A 22,432-nucleotide genomic window follows, 5' to 3' on the forward strand; every position below is an offset into this window, starting at 1 on the left:
GATCTTAGAAGTTCTTCCTCAGCCATGGCATTGCCTGTGTATACAAAGGCTGTTGATTTTTGTGCATTGATTTTATATCCTTCTACTTTGCCAAACTCTTCGATGAGTTCCAGTAGTCTCTTAGTAGAGTTTTTTGGGTCCTGTAAATAAAGAATCATATCATCTGCAAAGAGGGATAGTTTGACTTCTTCCTTCCCAATTTGTATCCCTTTAATTTCTTTGTCTTGCCTAATAGCTCTGGCTAAGACTTCCAGAACTATATTGAAGAGCAGTGGTGAGAGTGGGCATCCCTGTCTGGTACCAGATCTCAGCGGAAATGCTTCCAACTTTTCCCCATTCCATAGGATGTTGGCCGTGGGTTTTTCATATATTGCTTTGATTGTATTGAGGAATGTTCCTTCCATACCCAGTTTGCTTAGAGTTTTCATCATGAAAGGGTGTTGTATTTTATCAAATGTTTTCTCTGCGTCTATTGAGAGAATGTGGTTTTTCTTCTGCAGTCTGTTAATGTAGTGTATTACATTGATTGTTTTGTGAACGTTGAATCATCCCTGCATACCAGGGATAAATCCCACTTGGTCTGAGTGGATGATCTTTCTGATGTGTTGTTGCATTCTATTGTCCCGAATTTTATTGAGGATTTTTGCATCTATGTTCATCAGGGATATTGGTCTGTAATTCTCTTTCAATGCTGCATCTTTTTCTGGCTTAGGAATTAAGGTGATGCTGGCTTCATAGAAAGAATTTGGGAGGATTCCCTCTTTTTCAATTGTTTTGAATAGTTTGAGAAGAATTGGAGTTAGTTCTTCTCTAAATGTCTGGTAGAACTCAGCCGTGAATCCATCTGGTCCTGGGCTTTTCTTTGTTGGGAGGGCCTTTATTACTGTTTCAATTTCTGTGTCAGTTATGGGTCTGTTTAGGTTTTCTGTCTTCCTGGCTCAATTTAGGTAGGTTGTATGTGTCCAAGAATCTGTCCATTTCTGATAGATTTCCCTGTTTGCTGGCATACAAGTCCTTGTAGTAATTTCTGATGATTCTTTTTATTTCTGTGGTGTCTGTTGTTACGTTTCCATTTTCATCTCTGATTGTATTGATTTGGGTCTTTTCTCTTCTTTTTTTAGTTAGTTGGGCCAATGGGGTGTCAATTTTGTTTATTTTTTCAAAAAACCAGCTCCTTGTTTGGCTGATTTTTTGTAATGTTTTTTTGGATCAATCCTGTTGATTTCTTCTTTGATTTTAATTATTTCTCTTCTCCTACTGGGTTTGGGTTTGGTTTGCTGCAGATTTTCTAGATCCTTGAGATGACTTTGAAAGCTCATCTGTTTGGTGCCTTTCCAATTTCATGATGTAGGCACCTATTGCTTTAAACTTTCCTCTTAACATTGCTTTTGTTGTATCCCATAGGTTTTGGTATGTTGTGCTGTTATCCTCATTTACTTCCAGAAAATTTTTGATTTCTCTTTTGATTTCTTCTATGACCCATTGTTCATTCAGGAGCATGTTGTTCAATCTCCATGTGTTTGCATGTGTTCTAGGGATTCCCGAGTTGCTAATTTCCAATTTCATTCCTTTGTGGTCTGAGAAGCTGCGTGGTATGATTCTAATTCTTTTGAATTTGCTGAGACTTGCTTTATGGCCTAGTATGTGGTCAATCCTAGAGAAGGTTCCATGTACTGCTGAGAAGAATGTAAAGTCCTTAGATGTAGGATGAAATGTTCTGTAGATATCTGTTAGATCCATTTGGGCTATAGTGTCATTTAAATCTACTGTCTCCTTGTTGATCTTCTGTCCTATTGATCTGTCTATCTCTGAGAGTGGAGTATTGAAGTCCCCCAGAACTATTGTATTGGTGTCTAAGTCTCCCTTTAAGTCCCTTAACAAGTTTTTTAAATAAGCTGGTGCCCTGTAATTTGGTGCATATACATTGATAATCGTTATATCTTCCTGTTGAATGGATCCCTTAATCATTATATAGTGCCCCTCTTTGTCTCTCCTAACAGCTTTTTTCATTTCTGTTGGCATGGTATATATTCTTCCAGCCTTTCACTTTCAGCCTGTATGGATCATTGTTGGAAAGATGAGTTTCTTGTAAGCAGCAAAAAGATGGGTTTTGTTCCTTAACCCAATCAGCCAATCAGTGTCTTTTAACTGGACAGTTCAGGCCATTAACATTCAATGTGACTATTGAGAAGGAGTAACTTTGCCCTGCCATTTGCCAAAGATTTTTTCTAATATATGGTTTGAGACTCCTGTGATCTTTTGCTGTGAGGTTTCCTTCCTTTACCTTCTTTCATATTGGTGACCGTGTTTCTGTGTTTCTGTATGTAACACATCTTTAAGCATCTTTCGCAGGGCTGGACGCATGGCATCAAATTCTTTCAATTTCTGTTTGCTGTGAAAGGTCTTTATTTCACCTTCATTCACAAATGAGAGCTTTGCAGGATATAATATTCTGGGCTGGCAGTTTTTCTTTCTTAGTACATGGGCTATATCTCTCCATTCTCTCCTAGCTTGTAGGGTTTCTGATGAGAAGTCAGCTGTGAGTCTAATTGAGGATCCTCTGAGAGTAATCTGGCGTTTCTCTCTTGCACATTTTAGGATCTTTTCTTTATGTTTCACTGTGGTGAGTTTGATTACGACGTGTCGTGGTGAGGATCTCTTTTGATCATGTTTATTAGGGGTTCTATGAGCTTCCTGTACTAGGATGTCTCTGTCCTTTTTCAAACCTGGGAAATTTTCTGCTAGTATCTCACTAAAAAGGCCTTCTAATCCTTTCTCCCTCTCCATGCCTTCAGGAACTCCTAGGACCCGAATGTTCGGTTTTTTAATAGTATCCTGTAGGTTCCTGACAGTATTTTTTAGATTTCTAATTTCCTCTTCTCTTCTTTGGTTTGCCTGTTTCCTTTCCTGTTCTCTGTCTTCTAAGTCCGATATTCTCTCTTCTGCTTCACCCATTCTGTTTTTAAGGCTCTCTAATATGTTTGTCATTTGATTTATTGAATTCTTCATTTCATTATGGTTTCTTGTCACTATCATTGTTTCATGTTCTACTAGTTGTTTCATTTTGATTCCTCCTTAATATTTCATTTTCACAAGAGAGATTTTCTATCTTGTCCATTAATGATTTCTGTAGTTCAAGAATTTGTTTTTGAGAACTTCTTAATGTTCTTATCAATTTTTTGAGATCCGCTTCTTGCATTTCCTCTATCTCTTCATCTTCATAATCTTGAATTGGGGTGTCTTGTTCATTTGGGGGCATCATAGTGTCTTCCTTGCTCTTGTTACCTCGGTTTCTATGTTTGTTGTTTGGCATGTTGGAGATAATTTATGGTTTGTTTTTTTTTTTTTTTTTTTTTTTTTTGCTGTGGTGTTTTTTTCTCGTTATACTATGCCTCTAAGTGGAGTGTCTGCTTTGATGGATCCTTAGAGGCTGTGATGGGTTGGCCAGAGCTCTGCTTGATTCTTCAGGTTTAAGGCTGTGCAAAAAGTGACTCACCCAGATTGTTCTCTCCCTTGCTCCTTGCTGGATCTTTTTTTTTTTTTTTACTCAGTTGGGAAGTAATTCCGCACAGCTGAGTGGAATTGAGGGTAGTTGAAATCTGGCCTCTGTGAGTATTCGTTTTATCTACCCCTGGGACCACACAAAGAGTTTATGCAGCCCTCAATGTGTTCTCAAGTTTAGCCACAGTCCCAAGGTTACTGAGTTTGTGTACTCGTTGCTGCTTTACATATGTAAAATGGCTCCTGCTCTTTGTTTTGCTCTGCTTTCTTAGGTGAGTGGAGAGAGAGGCCTCTGCCTTTCCCCACCAATGTCTTGGGTTTCTGAGGTTTTTGTCTTACCTCCTTCCCATTCCCGTGCCGGCGAGATTCTGCGGCTCGGCTCCCGCGGCTGGGCTTCCATGCGGTGGGCTCCCTGTAGGTCCTCTGTGTCACAACCACTAGATCCAGAAGCTTTTCCTCTGCAGTTTTTTTCTTGAGTCTTTTCCTGAGGCTATAGTAATTCCACTTTTATGAAACTATATTTTCCCATACTATCGGCGCACATCCTCACTATCCGCCATCTTGGCTCCGCCCCCAAGATTTATTTTATTTATTTGAAAGAGTTACAGAGAGAGGTAGAGGCAGAGAGAGAGGTCTTCTATCTGCTGGTTTACTCCCCAGATGGCCACAACAGCCAGAGCTGCACCAATCCAAAACCAGGAGTCTCTTCCAGATCTCCAATGAGGGTGCAGAGGCCCAAGGATTGGGCCACCTTCTACGGCACTTACTTTCAATTCCTACACACCGGAAAATTTTTTAAAAAGTTATTTATTTATTTGACAGAGTTACAGAGACAGAGGAAGACATGGCGGGGTGGGGGGCCTCCTATGCACTGGTTCACTCCCCAAATGGCTGCAACAGAGGAGCTGGGCAGATCCAAAGCCAGGAGCCAGAAGCTACTGCTGGTTCTCTCACGCAGTTACGGGAGCACAAGGACTTGGGCCATCTTCACTGAGTTCCCAGGCCATAGCAGAGAGCTGGGTTAGAAGTGGAGCAGTTGGGATTTGAACCAGAGCATCTTGGGATCCCAGCATCAGAGGCAATGGCTTAACCCTGTGTGCCACAATGCCGGCCCCTATGAACTTCCCATATGACTCTCCTTAGTTACTGTGTTTTGTCCATTTGGTCACTGATGTATAACCCATCCCAATATAGTGCCAAGAATATGTAAGGTCTTGAGTGGAGAAATGAATTTCTTCAAAGCAGCACAGGTTGATGGAAACACAACAGGAACTCCCAATGCAGTGCTAAATGTTGCACTACTTGCATTTCTATAACATGAAAAAGATCAGCAGATAGAATAGTGCAGCCATTATATAAGAAAGTATGCAGTGTAATGATTTAAACACATAATCCTGTGAAGATCATGAATCTGGTGTTTATGTGCCTTTATTCTTAGTAGACCTCACAGCATGGGGTATTTTCATTACAGCACAGCTCAGCTCAGAGCACACACACCTCAAGTGCTGTGGGGCTGCCTGGCTGTTTTCCTCATCTAAGTCCTGTGAACACTCCTCTGTTGTCAATGAAGTGTGCGCACCACAGCAGTCACGGATGCCTTAAGCAAAGGGAACTCTCATCTTTGAATGGCAAGGAGTAAATTGGAGATCATTCTGTTATTTTTCATCAGCACATAAGGACAGATGGCTGGGTAGCATGAAGCCACGATTCCAGTAATCTTCTCCAGTTCTGGACGTTTCTCAGTTCTATACAATAAATAGAAGGTAATGAAGTTGTTTGCACAATAAAAAAACACAAAGCACAAGACCAGCACAAGGATCCTGTGTATGGCTCTGTTTTCCGGAGGTGTCTGGGAGGAGAGCCTGGGGCTGTGGATTTGCCAGGCATGATTGAGGTGCCTGCAGAGGTGAGTCACCATGCAGAGGCTGGCACAGATCATGAGCACCACAAACAGGAGATCACGAATCACCATGCCACTCAAGGGTGCCACTGAATAGTGGTGATCCAGTGGCTGAGTTTGACAGTATGCATGAGCATACCCAGAACCAACAGCAGTGACATTACCGCTGGCTTCTGTGGATCGAATGCTGTGGATGTAGATCAGCAGGTTGATGATCCAAAAACACAGGAGAAAGGGCAAAATCCACTTGGACAGTTTAGATTTCAGCCATGCAAACTTAGAATGACTGGGACTCATAGTGACAGCTTGAAATACACTCAGGAGTGAGGTGGTACAAATGGAGAGACCCCGGGTAACTCTGTATGTGTACAAAACTGTTTTACAACCAACACCATCCAAGAAACGTCTTACTCCAAAGGATGATGCAATATCTGGCACCAGCCTGAATGTGATGGTCAAGATATTGACCAATGACAGGTGTATGAAAATCACATCTATGGGCTTCTTCAGATGTGGCCGGATCAGGAAGGTATATGTATATAACACCAAGAGCAATGAGTTCCCAAAGACACCAATACAAATTTGAGACACGAGGAAAAATCCAAAAATCATGTCACTTGGCAACATTATCTCAATGACTGATGTATTTAGGTGGTTTAGTTGGATAATCCAGACATCTGACAAAACATAAAAGAATCACATTGTGAGATTAAAATCAAAGGCAGCTGTGGAAGAATATAATGATGGATAGTTCAGTAGGAGGGGAACGTGTTGAATTGTTCAAATCTGTGTGTCAAGCCCAGATGTGGGACATCCAGAGGCTGCATTCCAGGGACTGTGAGAACCTAAGCGTACAGAAACAGGAGCATGAACCTGGAGACCAGGAGAAACTGAAACACTAGCACCCTTTACCTGGTGCATTTCCCAGGACGTATTCAGGACATATGAAAAGACGCCAAGATGTGGTTTCCTTTATTCACAGTTTTCTTCAGCTCATTGGCTGGCATTTTCTCTCTAAACCCATGTTTCCATTACCTGGCCTTTCTGAGAACATTATACTCACGTAACACAAAGAAGAGCTCATACATACCAAGTTCTTTTTTCAGTTTTGGCCATTTCACAGTTCTCCCAAGATGATGAGCATTTACAGCCCACTTCCAACACAGAGTTCATCAAGTGTGGTCTTTTTGCCTCTCCCATCCCCGTACCCTGCTACCCAAACCTCTCCATGGGTGTAGTGGTATTGTTCAGGAACAACCTGGATCACATCACTTGGGACCGAGCAACTGACATGGAGCAGGTAGAGGCCAAGGGTGCTGCAGCATCCCACAGTGCACAGGACAACCTGCACAATCAGGAATTTTCTAGACCCAAGTGGCACTCTCACCATGGTTGATAAACCCAGCCTAACCATGAGTCCATGCATCTTCCTGACTGCAGCACATCGAAAATCCACATTTGGTCTGAGGATTTGTCCTCAGCCTATTATGGAAACAGAATAGAAGGTACACAAGGATCATCAGAATAGGAGTGATGTGGCAGTGAGTAAGGTTGACCTTCAAATTCAAACTGCTGATACCATATATATATATATATATATATATACTGTATATATATATATATACTGTATATATGTATATATGTACATATGTATATATGTATACTGTATATATATATATATATATATATATATATATATATACTGTAATCCCTTTTTGCTAAGTAAATTTCTGGGGAATTCCGTGTTTGTCTCTTTCATGCTGCCCAACTCCATGTAAGTATTCTGAACCTGGAACCTGTCTTCCCCACCTGCACCACACCTCCACTGGCATCCATCTCTCCTACAGCAATGACATTCTCAGTATCTAGCAAAAGCAAAAAGCACTCAAATTATGTCTCAGACATCATTCCTTCTATGTCAGACATTATTCCTTCATTATCTCATTTGTCCCTCTAGCAATGTTATAACTGTTTTTATTAGCTGGCATTATTTGAAGTTGTGATATCTGATATGACTGGCACCTGAGGATACTTCAATTTTTCACATGCACCTCACCTTTCATACGTGGGAAGCCATGTCAGATCTGTCCTCCAGCCCTGGGACAGTACTGCCCCTGGTCACCAGGAGGGACTGCTCCCCCTCTTCCTGTGACCCACAGCTCATTCTTTAGCTCTACCCTCCCATGTCTCTGAGTCTCTTCCCTTAGCAAAACACAGTCTTTCATTATTGTGTCATCCAGATGAATTCCCAAAATCCCCTTAGGGGTCTATGTGGTTCAGCTCTCTTTCTGCCCAGGCTGAAAATCCCGGGCTCACAGATGAACAGGACCAGCCTCAGTGCTGCACAGCTCATGACTGGATGAATGGTATCAGTCCCCTCTCTGCAACTACTGGAGAAAAGTGAAACAGACTACGATGCAGACAGCACCACTGAGAAGCTTTCTTGACTCACGCATACTCCGTCTGGCAGTCAATAAAGTAAAACGGGAGTAGGAATACACATGGACAAGTCATCTGAAATCATGAGAAAGACGACAAAAGATGACAAGTTGTCTAGATGTACAGTCAGGGTGTTGGGATTGCCAAAATAACCAAGATACTATTGGGACAGGAAAAAATGAGGAAGATAGAACAAAAACATTTAGGGAGAAGGAGTCAGTATGGAAAAAAGAAAAGAAGGAAAAAGCTAAAGACACAGCAGGAAAAAATGGCACAAACCTGAATCCAACCACACCAAAAATTACCATAAGAACAGACTAGAAGGAACGCAGCTGGACGGCAGAGGAATAGGCCCCTACTTGTCTTCCACCAGCAATGATTTCTCAGCCACCCGCAGACAAAAAGTGTCTTTACAGAAGCTCTAAGATCCAGCTAGGAGGCTGAGCACCTCAGGGGAGCCTGAGACCAAGAGAAGCATTCTGGAAAGGCAAGGCTCCAACCAGCTGCCAGGTCCCCTGACTGGGGTCCCGAGTGCAGACATGGACACAGCCCCATGGAGACTCAGTTGTGGTTTGTTGTTTAATGCTCGTGCTACTACTAAGACCGTTCACCAATGGAGGAGTCACACCGCATTGTGCCTTGTGATACAGACACACTGGCCTCATTCCCAGCAGTGGCCCCAAATCAATCATGCACCTTGGTCCCAGGCACTCTGAGCTGCAGTCATGGAGCAGCTCCAGACGTTGAGGATGCTGGAGGAAGTCACCAATGCCAGGCTGCCGAGGGCAGACCTGAGGACCTCGGAGAAGCCACAGATCCTGAAGCCCATTAGGCCTCAGCTCGAGCCTCTCCAGCTCACAGAAGGTACCAGCAGTAGGCTGCATCTGTGTGCCCTGGGAGGCAGGCCTGCTGACCTCAGTGCAGCCTGTACACCATACAGAAAGTCTGTGACTCAGTTTCAGTTCTCTCACCTGGGGTCCAGAATACACCCTGCCCATCCAGTGACTCAGCAGGAGTCACACCCATCCATGCCCATGGTAATAGGTCCATCAAATGCAGATTCAACTGCAGAGTTGTCAGACATGTTTCCCAGTGCTGGACTTACCAATATTATGGAAGCAGTGTGGTCCACTCAAGGACTCGGCAAGATCTAGGCTCACCTGAGTTACAGGGCTACGAACTGTGAATCCTACTGTAAACCAGTAGCAGTCATTTCAAATGTGTATCAAGGGGCTAGCGCTGTGGTGTGGTAGATTAAGCATCCACCTGCAGGGCTGGCATCCCATATGGGCACTGGTTCATGTCTGGCTGCTCCACTTCTGATCAAGCTCTCTCTAGGGCCTGGGAAAGCAGTGGAAGATGGCCCAGGTGCTTGGACCCCTGCACCCACATGGGAGACCTGGAAGAAGCTCCTGGCTCCTGGCTTTGGATCAGCACAGCTCCAGCCATTGTGGCCATTTGGGGAGTGAACTAGCAGATGGAAAACCTTTCTCTCTGTCTCTTCCTCTCTCTGTAACTCAACCTCTCAAAATAATAGGTAAATCTTTAAAAAACAGAGAGAGATATCTATAAAGTCAAGAAAAAGTGCTAAAACCTTCAAATGCACCAACACAAAACTAAACATATCAGGGATAATCAGATACATATAATACAATATAATACAACCAAAGAAAACTAAAAACACTTTAGTAACCAACTGTAAGTAAGCAGAGATAAATACTGTAAGTAAGTAGAGATGGGTGATCTTGTTTACACCCAGCATACACAGTGGACAGAAAGCATGGTCTTCAAACACTGTTACTGGGAAGGCTGTACAACTACACACAAAAGAACATTTCACCCTTACAGAACCATATTCAGTGTCAACCCAACATGGATTCAACACAAAGGGAAGATCTGACACCCTAAAGTTATAAGGAGGAAAAACTTCCTGACATTTATCTGAGCAATTATTTTTATGATATGAAAGACAAGCACTTAAATAAAAAGGGGAGGGGTGGCTGGCATTGTGGCGTACCCAGTGAAGCCAAGGCCTGCAAGGCCAGCAGCTCTTGGGGGCGCCGGTTTGAGTCTCAGCTGCTCCACTTCCAAACCAGCTCTCTGCTAATGTGCCTGTGGGAGGCAGCAGCGGAAGATAGTCCAAGTCCTTGGGCCCCTGTACCTATGTGGGAGACTTGGATGAAGCTCCTGGCTCCAGACCAGCCCAGCTCCAGCTGTTGCAGCCATTTGGTGAGTGAACCAGTGGATGGAAGAAATGAAGAACTGAAGGACATTTTTCTAATGAAGATGTACAAGTGAATGGTGTATGAAAAGATGCTCAACTTCATTGATCATCAGGGAAAAGCCAATTGAAACTTCTTAAGATAACACCTCACACCATCAGGATGGCTAATATTACAAAGGTAAGAGATGACAAGAATTAGCCAGAATGTGGAGAAATGGGAGCCCTCACACAGCATTGGTGGGAAGGAAGATAAATTGGTACAGACATTAAGGAAAACCATGTAGAAATCCCTGAAACATTAAAAATAGAAATGCCATATGATCCAGGAACACCACTTCTAGGTGTGGATTCCACCACAATGAGCAGAGTGTCCTACAGAGATATCTACACACCGTGTTCACCGCAGCATTCCTCATAATAGCCGAGATGTGCAAACAGCCTCAGTCTGACAGTGGGTGAGTGGGTAAAGAAAATGTGGTGTGATACGATGGAACATTATTCAGTCTTTTGAAAGGAGATCTGGCAGCTACTTATTCCATATATTTATAAGTAGCAGGGAGATGGAAGTTCAAGGGTTCCTATCACAAAGAAATGGTAGACGTTTAGGGAGATGGAAGTGTTAAATACCCTGATTGGATCATGACATATTACATAACTGTATTGAAGTATCACACTGTATTCCATAAATACGTGCAATTAGTGTATGCCAATGAAAAATAAAATGGGATGACTTGTTAAAAAGAGATCTTGCTATTTATGACAACATAAATGAACCAGAGACATTAAGCTATGAGAAATTAGCCCACAGAGAAAGACAAATATTGTATGGCCTCACCTGTATGTGGAATCAGAAAATGTTAACAGAAGCAGAGGAGGAAGGCGGTTCCCAGGAGCTGAGGGGTGGATAAGGAAATGGGGCGATGTTAGTGAAAGGATACAGTCTTTCAGTCACATGATGAAGAATGTTTGGGAATCTGAAGTAAAGCACGGTGATGACTGCTAACAGCACTGTAGTGCACTCTTGGAGTTCGCTAACAAAGTAGGTGCTAAATGCTTTCACCACAAAAAAAAAGTGATGGATGTGTTAATCTGCTTGATTGTGATATTCATTTCACAATGCCTAAGGATACCAAAGCATCACATTGTACACGTTAAATATATATGTTTTCACTTTATTTATACTTCAATAAAACTGAACAATTTGTTAAAGAAAATGCAGTAAATAAAATTAACAAAAGGCAGAGAATAAAAAGCATACTATACCAGGTGTGCGCTAACAGACTTGTATTTTAAATACAAAACATGCATGGGTCAAAAGGAAGAGGATGGGAAAGATGTATCCCACAAATGGCAACAGAAAGAGAGCCGGAGTGACCACATGAAGACCAGGCAAACCAGGCTTCCAGCCCCACATGTGTCCAAATAAAAATAAATAAAAATGCAAAATTGTTTTCAATAGAAGATGCCCACTCTGTGTAAACTACCAAGAGAGAGCAGGCGCCCCTTCAGTCAGATCAGATAAGTCAAACTTAGGGAGCATAACAGGGTATAAAAAAGGCCACATTTAAGCTTTAAATATGTACATACAAATAAACATAGAATCATTATCTATAATGCTAAACACATATAAAATAAGAGGAAGATGCAGGAAATCAAACACTGCAGTGAGAGATTCTAACCAAGGTGTTTTAGTAATTATCAAAACCAGCCCTGCAGACAAAATGTCAGTCCAGATGCAAAAAATGTAAGCAAGTCAATTCACATCCTCCACTTAACTGCTAAGAAAAGAACACAAAGAGCCTCTGCGTTACACCCATCTTTCCTTCTCAGACACAGCGTGAACCACAGGGCAAACGCAGCCATACAGCAAGCAAGGACGTGAGTATCAGCGAAGTTCCAGGGTCTAATTCAACAGGACAACTTATCTTATGCAATCATAATGAGTCATCAGTAAAAGAGTAAGCAAACAGAAAAATACCGATTACTTGTGTTCAAAACCAAAGTACTTTGTGGTAACCACTTACTGGAAAATATTCCATCATGAAAAATGCATGGGGCTGGCGCCATGGCTCACTTGGTTAATCCTCCGCTTGTGGCACCAGCATCCCATATGGGCGCTGGGTTCTAGTCCCAGTTGCTCCTCTCCCAGCCCAGCTCTCTGCTGTGGCCAGGAGGGCAGTGAAGGATGGCCCAAGTGCTTGGGCCCCTGCAGCATCATGGGAGACCAGGAAGAAGCACCTGGCTCCTGGCTTCAGATCTGTGCAACGCACTGGCCGTAATGGCCATTTGGGGGGTGAACCAATGGAAGGAAGTCTTTTCTTTCTGTCTGTCTGTCTCTCTCTCTCTGTCTCTCTCTCTCACTGTCTAATTCTGTCAAATGAATGAACAAATAAATAAATAAATCTCCCATCTTTCCTTCAAAACACATCAAAGAGAATGAAAAGACAAACAGCCAAGTAGAAAACTAGGCAAAGGGCCAAAGCAAGGAACCACAAGCTTCCTCTGGGTTCCCCACGTGGGTGTAGGGGCCCCAGGACATGGGACATATTCTCCTGTTCTTCCCAGGCCCATTAGCAGGAAACTTTATTGGAAGTGGAGCAGTTAGGATCGAATGGAGGCTGCAGGCTGCCAGTTACCTGCTAAGCCACAGGCCAGCCAAGTCTTCCTGCTTAGTACTTATTGAGTATTGTAATTAATGGTGAAATGAGTCTGTGACTACAGAATGGATTAAAACTATGTTTCTGCAAAAACTAATGAAGGACTGAGAGGAAGGGATGGGTACTAGGCAGGTGGAGCTAGGGAGTGCTGGGAGTGCGGTTGGAAGTATGGAATACATAACATCTGTTCTCTTTATATTAACGACCAAATTTTTAAAAGTTTTCCTTATATCCAGTAATGTTGTTCCAGCAAAACTTGTATGTGTGGTGACACAACAGCAGCAGCAGTTGTGCACGGATTCAATTTTTGCCTAGATTGCAATCTCCCATTTTTTATCTTGAAACTTCCTGGAACTTCCTGGATGTATCTTTTGTGAAACACACTCAATGCTCATGAAGTCTAATGACTCCCATATTCACACAGTCACCCAGAGTTATTTCAATTCACACGTGTGTGGTATATGACACCCAGCTGCCATGGAAGAATTGAGGCAATGCTCCCAAAATACAAAAACCAAAATCAAAATTTTTACCTAATGCAAAACTGACAGGGGTGGGTGTGTGGCCTGGCAGTGAAGATGTCACTTGGCATGCAGACATCCTGTAGCCAAGTGTCTAAGTCCAAATCCCAGCTCTGGGGCTTCCCATTATGGATTCAGTCTGATGCACACACTTTGAGGGAGCAGCTGATGACTCAAGTAAATAGATTTCTGCCACCCATGTAGGAGACCTGGCTTGAGTTCCTGGTTCCCAGCTTCACCCAGGCCCAGTAACTGGGTATGGTATGCATCTGGGGTGAGAACCAGCAGGTACGAGTATTTGATGGTCTATCTGTGTGTCTTTCTGATCCTCAAAAAAGAAAAATTAAAACATAAAACAGAGTGAAAAGACAAAAACAGAAGAGTTGAATAACCATTAAAGAAACCAATACTACTGTTAAAAATATCTTCAAAACTAATGATTTATTCTTCTATGAGTTCTAAAACACTTAAAGATCAAATCACCTGAATACTGCAAAAATGCTTCCAGAACCAGAAACACAGGAAACATTCAGTGAACCACGATAAAGGACTTGAAAAGCTTTCTTTGAAGGCCATCAATGACTTTGGAGGAAAGGAGAATGGCCCCATCAGAGTTCTGTTCCGCACGAAGAGGAGATCAGAGCTCCCCCGGCTCTCCCTGGAGGGCACAGTGACAAGATGGCCACCAGCAGCCAAGGGGAGAGGGCTCCCACGGCCCAGCCTCATCCCAGACGCCAGCCCCACAGGCCTGAGAAAATCAATGTCTGCTCTCTCAGCCTCCAAGTCCACCAGATTCTGTCAAAATGGCAGCCTGGGGAGAACCCGTGTATGCGCAGGGGACGCATGCAGGAAATTCCAGTGATGGTTACCCTCACCAGGGGATATCCTGTGAAGATCAGCTCTGTGTTGGGAATACCTGTGATTGTTCATGGTTTTTACCAAGGGCAGAGGTGGTCTCAGCAAACAAGGAGACAAACAGGCCTTCCACACTGCCTCGCCTGGGAGCCAGCAGGGGCAACATCCAGGTCCATCCATGACGTCACCGCTCTGCGTCCTCTGGGCGGAGCCTCCTGAGAGGCTCTGGGTCAGGAGCATCAGCTGACCCGGAAGTGGCGATTTCATCTGAGCAGCCAGTGGCCTGAGCAGGAGAGTCCTCAGAGCGCTCTCAGCAGCCACTGGAGACACGGGACAGAGCACAGCAACTGCATGATTTCCTCTGCGAATTTAGGGGCCGCTCAGTAGCGACGCCTGGGACCAGTGGGCGTGAGCGGGAGACCTGACAGGCAGGGTGGTGGGGTCGTTGGTCCAGAGTAGACACCACGAGTGCAGCCAGGCAGGGGTGAGGGGTGAGGGCAGCTGTGCTGGTCTGGATCTGGGTGCTGGGGCCTGGGTGTGGCCACAGTGCACATTCATGGAGCAAGAGGAACTGCCATGTACTATGCTGCTTTAAAAAATAATGTCTAGGGGCCAGCGCTGTGGTGCAGCAGGTTAACACCCTGGCCTGAAGCGCCGGCATCCCATATGGCCACCAGTTCAACACCTGGCTGCTCCACTTCCTATCCAGCTCTCTGCTATAGCCTGGAAAAGCAGTAGAAAATTGGCCAAGTCCTTGGGCCCCTGCACTCACGTGGAAGACCCAGAAGAAGCTCCTGGCTCCTGGCTTTGGATCGGCATATCTCCAGCTGTTGCAGCCAACTGGGAGTGAACCATCAGATGGAAGACCTCTCTCTCTCCCTCTCTCTCTCTCTCCAACTCTTTCCAATAAATAAATAAATCTTTAAAAAATAATAAAATAATAAAAAATGTCTAAAAGCTTAAAATAATTATAATAATAATAATGTGTAGAATGTTAGAAAATTCACTGGGGGCCGGCGCTGTGGCACAGCTAGTAAGGCTGCTGTCTGTGAAGCCAGCAACCATATGCTTAACTGTTGGAATCCAGGCTGCTTTGTTTATGATCCAGCTTACTGCTAATGCACCTGGGAAAGCAGCAGCAGATGACCAATGTCCTTGAGCCCCTGCACCCACGTGGGAGATCTAGATGAAGCTCCTGGCTTCAACCTGGCCCAGCTTGACAATTGCACCACTAGGGAGTGAACCAATAGAGGGAAGATCACTCTCTGTCTCTGCCTCTGCCTCTCCTCTGTAGCTGACTTTCAAATAAATAAATAAATCTCAGAAAATATTTTGAAGGAGAGGACAGCCAATCATAAGACTTGAATTGAATTTGGAAATTGAAGGATAAAATTTCAAACTCCATTGATCAAGAAGATGAAACCAAGATTGGAAGGAGGGCAGAGGAGGAGAAGGTGAGCTGTCCATGGGGCATCCGTGCCTGCTCATGAGGAATAACACTTACTGAGGGGAAAGAGGCAACTAGGGGAGGAAAGACAGCCATGAAGTAATGAAGCAGTGTCTAAGTTGAAGGTCTCTGGGGTGTATTTCCAGATGTCACCATGACTGACACATTAGGATAAAGAACAAATTTTTTTAAAAGGCAGAGTTAGACAGTGAGGGAGAGACAGAGAAAGGTCTTCCTTCCATTGGTTCACCCCCTAAATGGCTGCTACAGCTGGCGCGCTGCACCAATCTGAAGTCAGGAGCCAGGTGCTTCCTCCCGGTCTCCCATGTGGGTACAGGGCCCAAGCACCTGGGCCATCCTCCACTGCCTTCCTGGAACACAGCAGAGAGCTGGACTGGAGAGGAGCAACCGGGACAGAATCTGGTGCCCCAACAGGGACTAGAACCTGGGATACCAGTGCCGAAGGCGGAGGATTAGCCTAGTGAGCCATGGCACCAGACAGATAAAGAACAAATTTTAAAACCTCATGGAGAAAACTGAGACTCCTTCTGGCATTAAATAATGTATATGATCAACAGAAAGCTGAAAAGAGGGAAATCGGGAGCTCCTGAAAGATTGGAGTCTTTGTACAGGCGAGGTGGAATTCCTTAGCCTTAAAAACAAAGATACAGGCAAAGGTTCAAGCTACAGTCACCAGTATGCTGTCCCTGGGGACTGGAACTGAACAATGAGGTAAGTGGGACAGAGAATTTAAGATGTGTGAGATGAAACTGAGAAAAAAAAAAAACTGATGCTGGTTGAAAGATTTTGCAAAGTAAATATACTACAAACCAATGCACCATGAAGCTATGAGAAAGAATCAGGCCCCTTGCTGATGAGTATTTAAATGTAGAGATACTTCTCACTGATATCTCAATGGATTGGATCCAAATAATAAATACATCAGCATAAGAAGGGGAGGAGATCATTATGGATGGATTTACGCAGATGCCGGGGGGGTGCCCCTACATTGTACTCTATATTAAGGATCGAATCTCCCACAATTTCCCTTCCCCTTAATCACCTCTATTTTCACAGCACTTTTCATAGACACAACAATTTTTCCTGCATCACAGACATTCTTTAGTGTTCTCTTTACTTCATTTTACTTTAGGATCACAGGGACACATCCAACCTCTAGGTGAGTCCCTGAAATATACTAGGTAGGTATTATATATTGAATAGATAAGGGAAGTTTTTATGAACAGCACAGTTTAACAGAAATAAAAGGTAAGCCCATCAGTTTGTCCAACAGTATTTTTTTTTCACTCTGTGTTGCTATATGGGGGCAAACTGTTGAAATCGTTACCTAATTTATACTAAACTGATCTTTTGTATATAAAGAGAATTGAAAATGAAAAAAAAAAGGTAAGCCCAAATATAATTTCGATTTTCTAGTAATGCCATTCAAAAGGAAAAAATCAAGAGATAAAATTAGCTTAATGATACACAATAAATTCATTTAACCCAAAATGTTACTTCACCGTGTAATCTATGTGAAGATTCATACATTTTGACTCACATTAACATTCCAAAAACCTGAATGTTTTTAAATGGACTGCATAGTTCCACTCAAACTAGCCCCATTTCCAGTGCCCCACTGCCCGGTGGCTTCTTCTCCTCATATAATCTTAATGGAGACTCCTCTGTTGAAGATGATGTCAGATCAGCCACTGAAAGCTTGTGAACAACAGGTCATTCTCATATTTGAAAGGAAGGAAGTCAATTTGAGAATAATTTTGTTATTTTTCATCAGAAAAAAAGGGGCAAAATGTTGGGTAGCATGATGTTAAAATTCCACCAATATCCTCCAACCTTGTGTTTTTTCAGATGCATAGAATCCATAAAGGGCCAAACAGTTGTTTGACAAATAAAAGAACACAAAGCAAAATACCAGCAAAAGGATTGTGCAGGTGGCTTTGTTTTCTGGAGATGTCTTGGAAGAGAGGTTGAGGTTGTGAATGTGCTGGGCCCTCCTGAAGTGTCTGTAGAAGATCCAGACCATGTAGAGGCTGGACCAGATCATCAGTGCCAGGAACACTACATCATGAATCACCAGGATACTTAGAAATGACCTTGATTCATGGTCTCTGAGCTTCCTGGATTGACAGTACGCATTAACATATCCCTGACTGACCACAGGGATTTGTGGCTCTTACTCTTTCAATGACATGGATGTAGATCAGCATGTTGATGACCCAAAAAAAGAGTAAAGAGGGAAAAATCCACTTGGAGACTTTAGATTTCAGCCACACCCATTTAGAATGACTGGGACTGACAGTGATGGCCTGAAATACACTTAGGAGAAAGGTAGTACATATGGAAAGACCTCGAATCACTCTGGTTACATACAGAAATGTTTGACAACCAATATCATCAAAGAAAGCTTTGACTCCAAAGGATGACATGACCTCTGATATTGAAGGGATCATAATGGTTGACATATTGACCACTGCCAGGTGCATGAAAATCCAATCTATAGGTTTCTTCAGATGAGGTTCGATTATGAAGGTGTATGTATATATCATGAAGAGCAATGATTTTTCCATGACACCAATACAAATCTGACATATTAGGATAAAGCTATAAGTTGCATCACTTGGTAACATTATTTCAATGATGTTGTTGATTTTATAGATATTTTAATTAGGTTAATTTGGCATCTTCTGAAAAATACACAGATTGTATCCTGAAATTATAAAAAAATGGAGTCTGTTGAAGAATATGATGATTAACAGCTCTGAGAGACAGGTGGACAAATGTTCAAATCTTCTATATTTCAGACCCAACTGTGGTAATTCCAGGGACTGAACTTCAGGCATCCTTTAAATGTCAGAGTATAGTTATACATGATTTGGAGATGGTGGACATCAAATGCTCACATCCTACTTTCTAATCTACTGAACGAAGACATGTTGGCATTATGAATGAAAAATTTGTTTGACATGCTTTCTTCAGAGAACAAGATTGCTTGTTATCACTAAACCTAAGTGCATACTCTCACCATTCTGAAGAATATTCAGAAGAATATTCTACTCCTAATGTGTGAAGAGTAGTGTGTTTGCACTCCTTTCTTATAATTTACACTGCAATTTATAGATTCAATGGGATACCAATCAAAATACCAAAGACATTCTTCTCATATCTGGAAAAAAGGATGCTGAAATTCATATGGAGACACAGGAGACCTCGAATAGCTAAAGCAATCTTGTACAACAAAAACAAAGCCGGAGGCACCACAATACTAGATATCAGGACATACTACAGGGCAGTTGTTATCAAAAGAGCATGGTACTGGTACAGAAACAGATGGAAGACCAATGGAACAGAATAAAAACACCAGAAATCAACCCAATCATCCACAGCCAACTTATATTTGATCAAGGACCCAAAACCAATCCCTAGAGTAAGGACAGTCTATTCAATAAATGGTGCTGGGAAAATTGGATTTCCACATGCAGAAGCATGAAGCAAGACCCCTACCTTTCACCTTACACAAAAATCCACTCAACATGGATTAAAGACTTAAATCTACGACCCAACACCATCAAATTATTAGAGAGCATTGGAGAAACCCTGCAAGATACAGGTACCGGCGAAGACTTCTTGGAAAAGACCCCAGAAGCACAGGCAAAGCCAAAATTAACATTTGGGACTGCAACAAATTGATAAGTTTCTGTACTACAAAAGAAACAGTCAGGAAAGGGAAGAAGCAACCGACAGAATGGGAAAAAATATTTGCAAACTATACTACAGATAAAGGGTTGATAACCAGAATCTACAAAGAAATCAAGAAAATCCACAACAACAAAACAAACAACCCACTTAAGAGATGGGCTAAGGACTTCAATAGACATTTTTCAAAAGAGGAAATCCAAATGGCCAACAGACACATGAAAAAATGTTCAAGATCACTAGCAATCAGAGAAATGCAAATCAAAACCACAATGAGGTTTCACCTCACCCCAGTTAGAATGGCTCACATTCAGAAATCTAACAACAACAGATGCTAGCGAGGATGTGGGGAAAAAGGGACACTAACCCACTTTTGGAGGGAATGCAAACTGGTAAAGCCACCATGAAAGTCAGTCTGGATATTCCTCAGAAACCTGAATATAACCCTACCATTCAACCCAGCCATCCTACTCCTTGGAATTTACCCAAAGGAAATTAAATTGGCAAACAAAAAAGCCATCTGCACATTAATGTTTATTGCAGCTCAATTCACAATAGCTAAGACCTGGAACTAACCCAAATGCCCATCAACAGTAGACTGGATAAAGAAATTATGAGACATGTACTCTATAGAATACTACACAGCACTCAAAAACAATGAAATCCAGTCATCTGCAACAAGATGGAGGAATCTGGAAAACATCGTGCTGAGTGAAGTAAGCCAGTCCCAAAGAGAAAAATATCATATGTTCTCCCTGATCGGTGACAACTAACCAAGCACAAAAAAGGAAACCTGTTGAAGTGAAAGGGACACTATAAGAAACAATGACCTGATCAGCCCTTGTCCTGACTGTTGATGTACAATTTAATACTTTATCCCTTTTAACTTTTTTTTGTTCTAGTTAATACTATTGGTTGAACTCTGTAATCAACACACATTCATTCTTAGGTGTTGAAATTTAACTGAAAAGTGATCCCTGTTAAATATAAAAGTGGGAATAAGAGAGGGAGGAGATGTACAATTTGGGACATGCTCAATCGGACTTGCCCCAAGTGGTGGAGTTAGAAATGTGCCAGGGGATTCCAATACAATCCCATCAAGGTGGCATGTGCCAATGCCATCTCACTAGTCCAAGTGATCAATTTCAGTTCACAATTGATGGCTCTGATAGGTCTAAGAGTCAAAGGGATCACACAAACAAGACTAGTGTCTGCGAAAACTGATAGAATCAAAAAGGGAGAGAAGGATCCAACATGGGAAGTGGGATACACAGCAGACTCATAGAATGGCAGATGTCCTAAACAGCACTCTGGCCTCAGAATCAGCCCTTAAGGCACTTGGATCTGGCTGAAGAGCCCATGAGAGTATTTTAGGCATGGAAAGCCAAGACACTCTGGCAAAAAAAAAAAGAAAACTAAATGAAAGGTCTCTGCGAGTGAGATCCCAGTAGAAAGAACGGGCCATCAAAGGAGGTACCTTTCTCTGAAGGGAGGAGAGAACTTCCACTTTGACTATGACCTTGTCTTAAAGATCGAAGTCAGAGAACTCAAGAGGCTTCCATAGCCTCATAACTAGTACTGAAACAGTATTTTATACTTTATGTTCTGTGTGGGTGCAAACTGATGAAATCTTTACTTACTATATACTAAATCGATCTTCTGTATATAAAGATAATTGAAAATGAATCTTGATGTGAATGGAATGGGAGAGGGAGCGGGAGATGGAAGGGTGCAAGTGGGAGGGAAGTTATGTGAGGGGGAAGCCATTGTAATCCATAAACTGTACTTTGGAAAATTATATTTACTAAATAAAAGTTTTTAAAAAATCCCTTGATCTCTCTCTGTCTCTCTCTCTAATAAATAAAATATATCCTTTTACAAAAAAAGAAAGAAGTCTTTTATGTACCTGGGCAATGATTATTTAGTTATGACTCCGAAATCACTGACAACAAAAATAGACAATATACAAGCTGCACTACACCAAAACATAAAGCTTCTGCACAGAAAAGCAGATAATGAACAACATGAAGGTCTGCCTATAGACTAGGAGAGAATATGTGCAAACTGAGTAATAAACAGGGCAAAGGGTCTGAACAGATGCTGTTCTAAAGAAGACATACCAATGGCCAGCACTCTATGAAAAGGTGGACAAAAGGATTTGAAAAAACACTCAATACCTCTAATCATCAAGATACAACAAATAAAATCACAAAGGGACACCACCTCATGGCGAAGGACGGCCACTATCAATGACACAAGAGAGGGTGAGCACTGGCTAGAATATGATAAAAAGGAACTAGTACACTGTTGGGAATAAAATGCAACAATCCTCATGGGAAATTGTGTGGAGTTTTCTCACAAAATTAAAACCAGAACCACCTTATTATATGGCAGTCCAACAACTGGACAAATATATAATAGAAGTACAGTTAATATTTTAAAGATATATACACACAGAGATAGTGCAGCATAATTCACAGAAGCCAAGATATGGACACAGCTTTAGTGTCCATCAACAGGTGAATGGGTGAAAAAATATGCAAACAAAAGGAATTTTATTCATCCACAAAAAAGGGAAAAATCTAGCCATTCATGACAACATGAATGAACCTAGAGGACGTCATGTTAGGTAAAAAAATCAAAGCACAGACAGACAAAGACTGTATGGCATGGGTTATAAAATACCAAAGTTAGCAAAATAAATAAGATGGTAATGACCAGGAGCTGGAAGATGGGGTGTGAGATAGAGAGGTGTTAGTGTTAGTGTTAGTTAGTGTTAGAGTTATCAGATGAATAAATTCTAGATAGTTAAAATAACATGGGCTGAATATAGTCAATAATGTATCTATAAGTAAATTTTGCTGACATCATAGGTCTTAAAATCTCTCACCATACACACAAAGGGTTCTGTATGAGGTGACTGTTATGTTAATTAACTTATAGTACTCATTTCAAATCACCCCAATATACTAGCTAAAATAGCACAAGTTATCTTACACAATTATGAGGAATTACAAAAGGAAAACATTTTAATTTTTAACAGATTTCTCACTATGTTCAGAAGAAAAGCATGTTGTAGTAAGAACAAAGTGGAAAAAATTATGATTATTGTGAAATAAAGAAAAATGTGTTGTGGAAAATAAAGACAAAATGAAATTTTTTTTGAAAGACTAA

At 42.0% G+C, this 22,432-nt stretch overlaps 1 protein-coding gene and 1 pseudogene across 1 annotated transcript; both read right to left on the reverse strand.

Annotated features, from left to right (window-relative positions):
- Positions 1-5,099: 5,099 nt before the first annotated feature.
- LOC133747602 (olfactory receptor class A-like protein 1) lies at positions 5,100-6,028 on the reverse strand. Its single transcript, XM_062175928.1, is given in 2 exon segments — positions 5,100-5,149; positions 5,152-6,028. Coding segments are annotated over 2 exon segments (927 nt in total).
- An 11,221-nt stretch (positions 6,029-17,249) lies between these two features.
- LOC133747603 (vomeronasal type-1 receptor 4-like) lies at positions 17,250-18,132 on the reverse strand (annotated as a pseudogene).
- Between the last annotated feature and the right edge of the window lie 4,300 nt (positions 18,133-22,432).

This window comes from Lepus europaeus, chromosome 19, assembly GCF_033115175.1.
Source record: "Lepus europaeus isolate LE1 chromosome 19, mLepTim1.pri, whole genome shotgun sequence".
In the NCBI taxonomy this organism is placed as follows: Eukaryota; Metazoa; Chordata; class Mammalia; order Lagomorpha; family Leporidae; genus Lepus; species Lepus europaeus.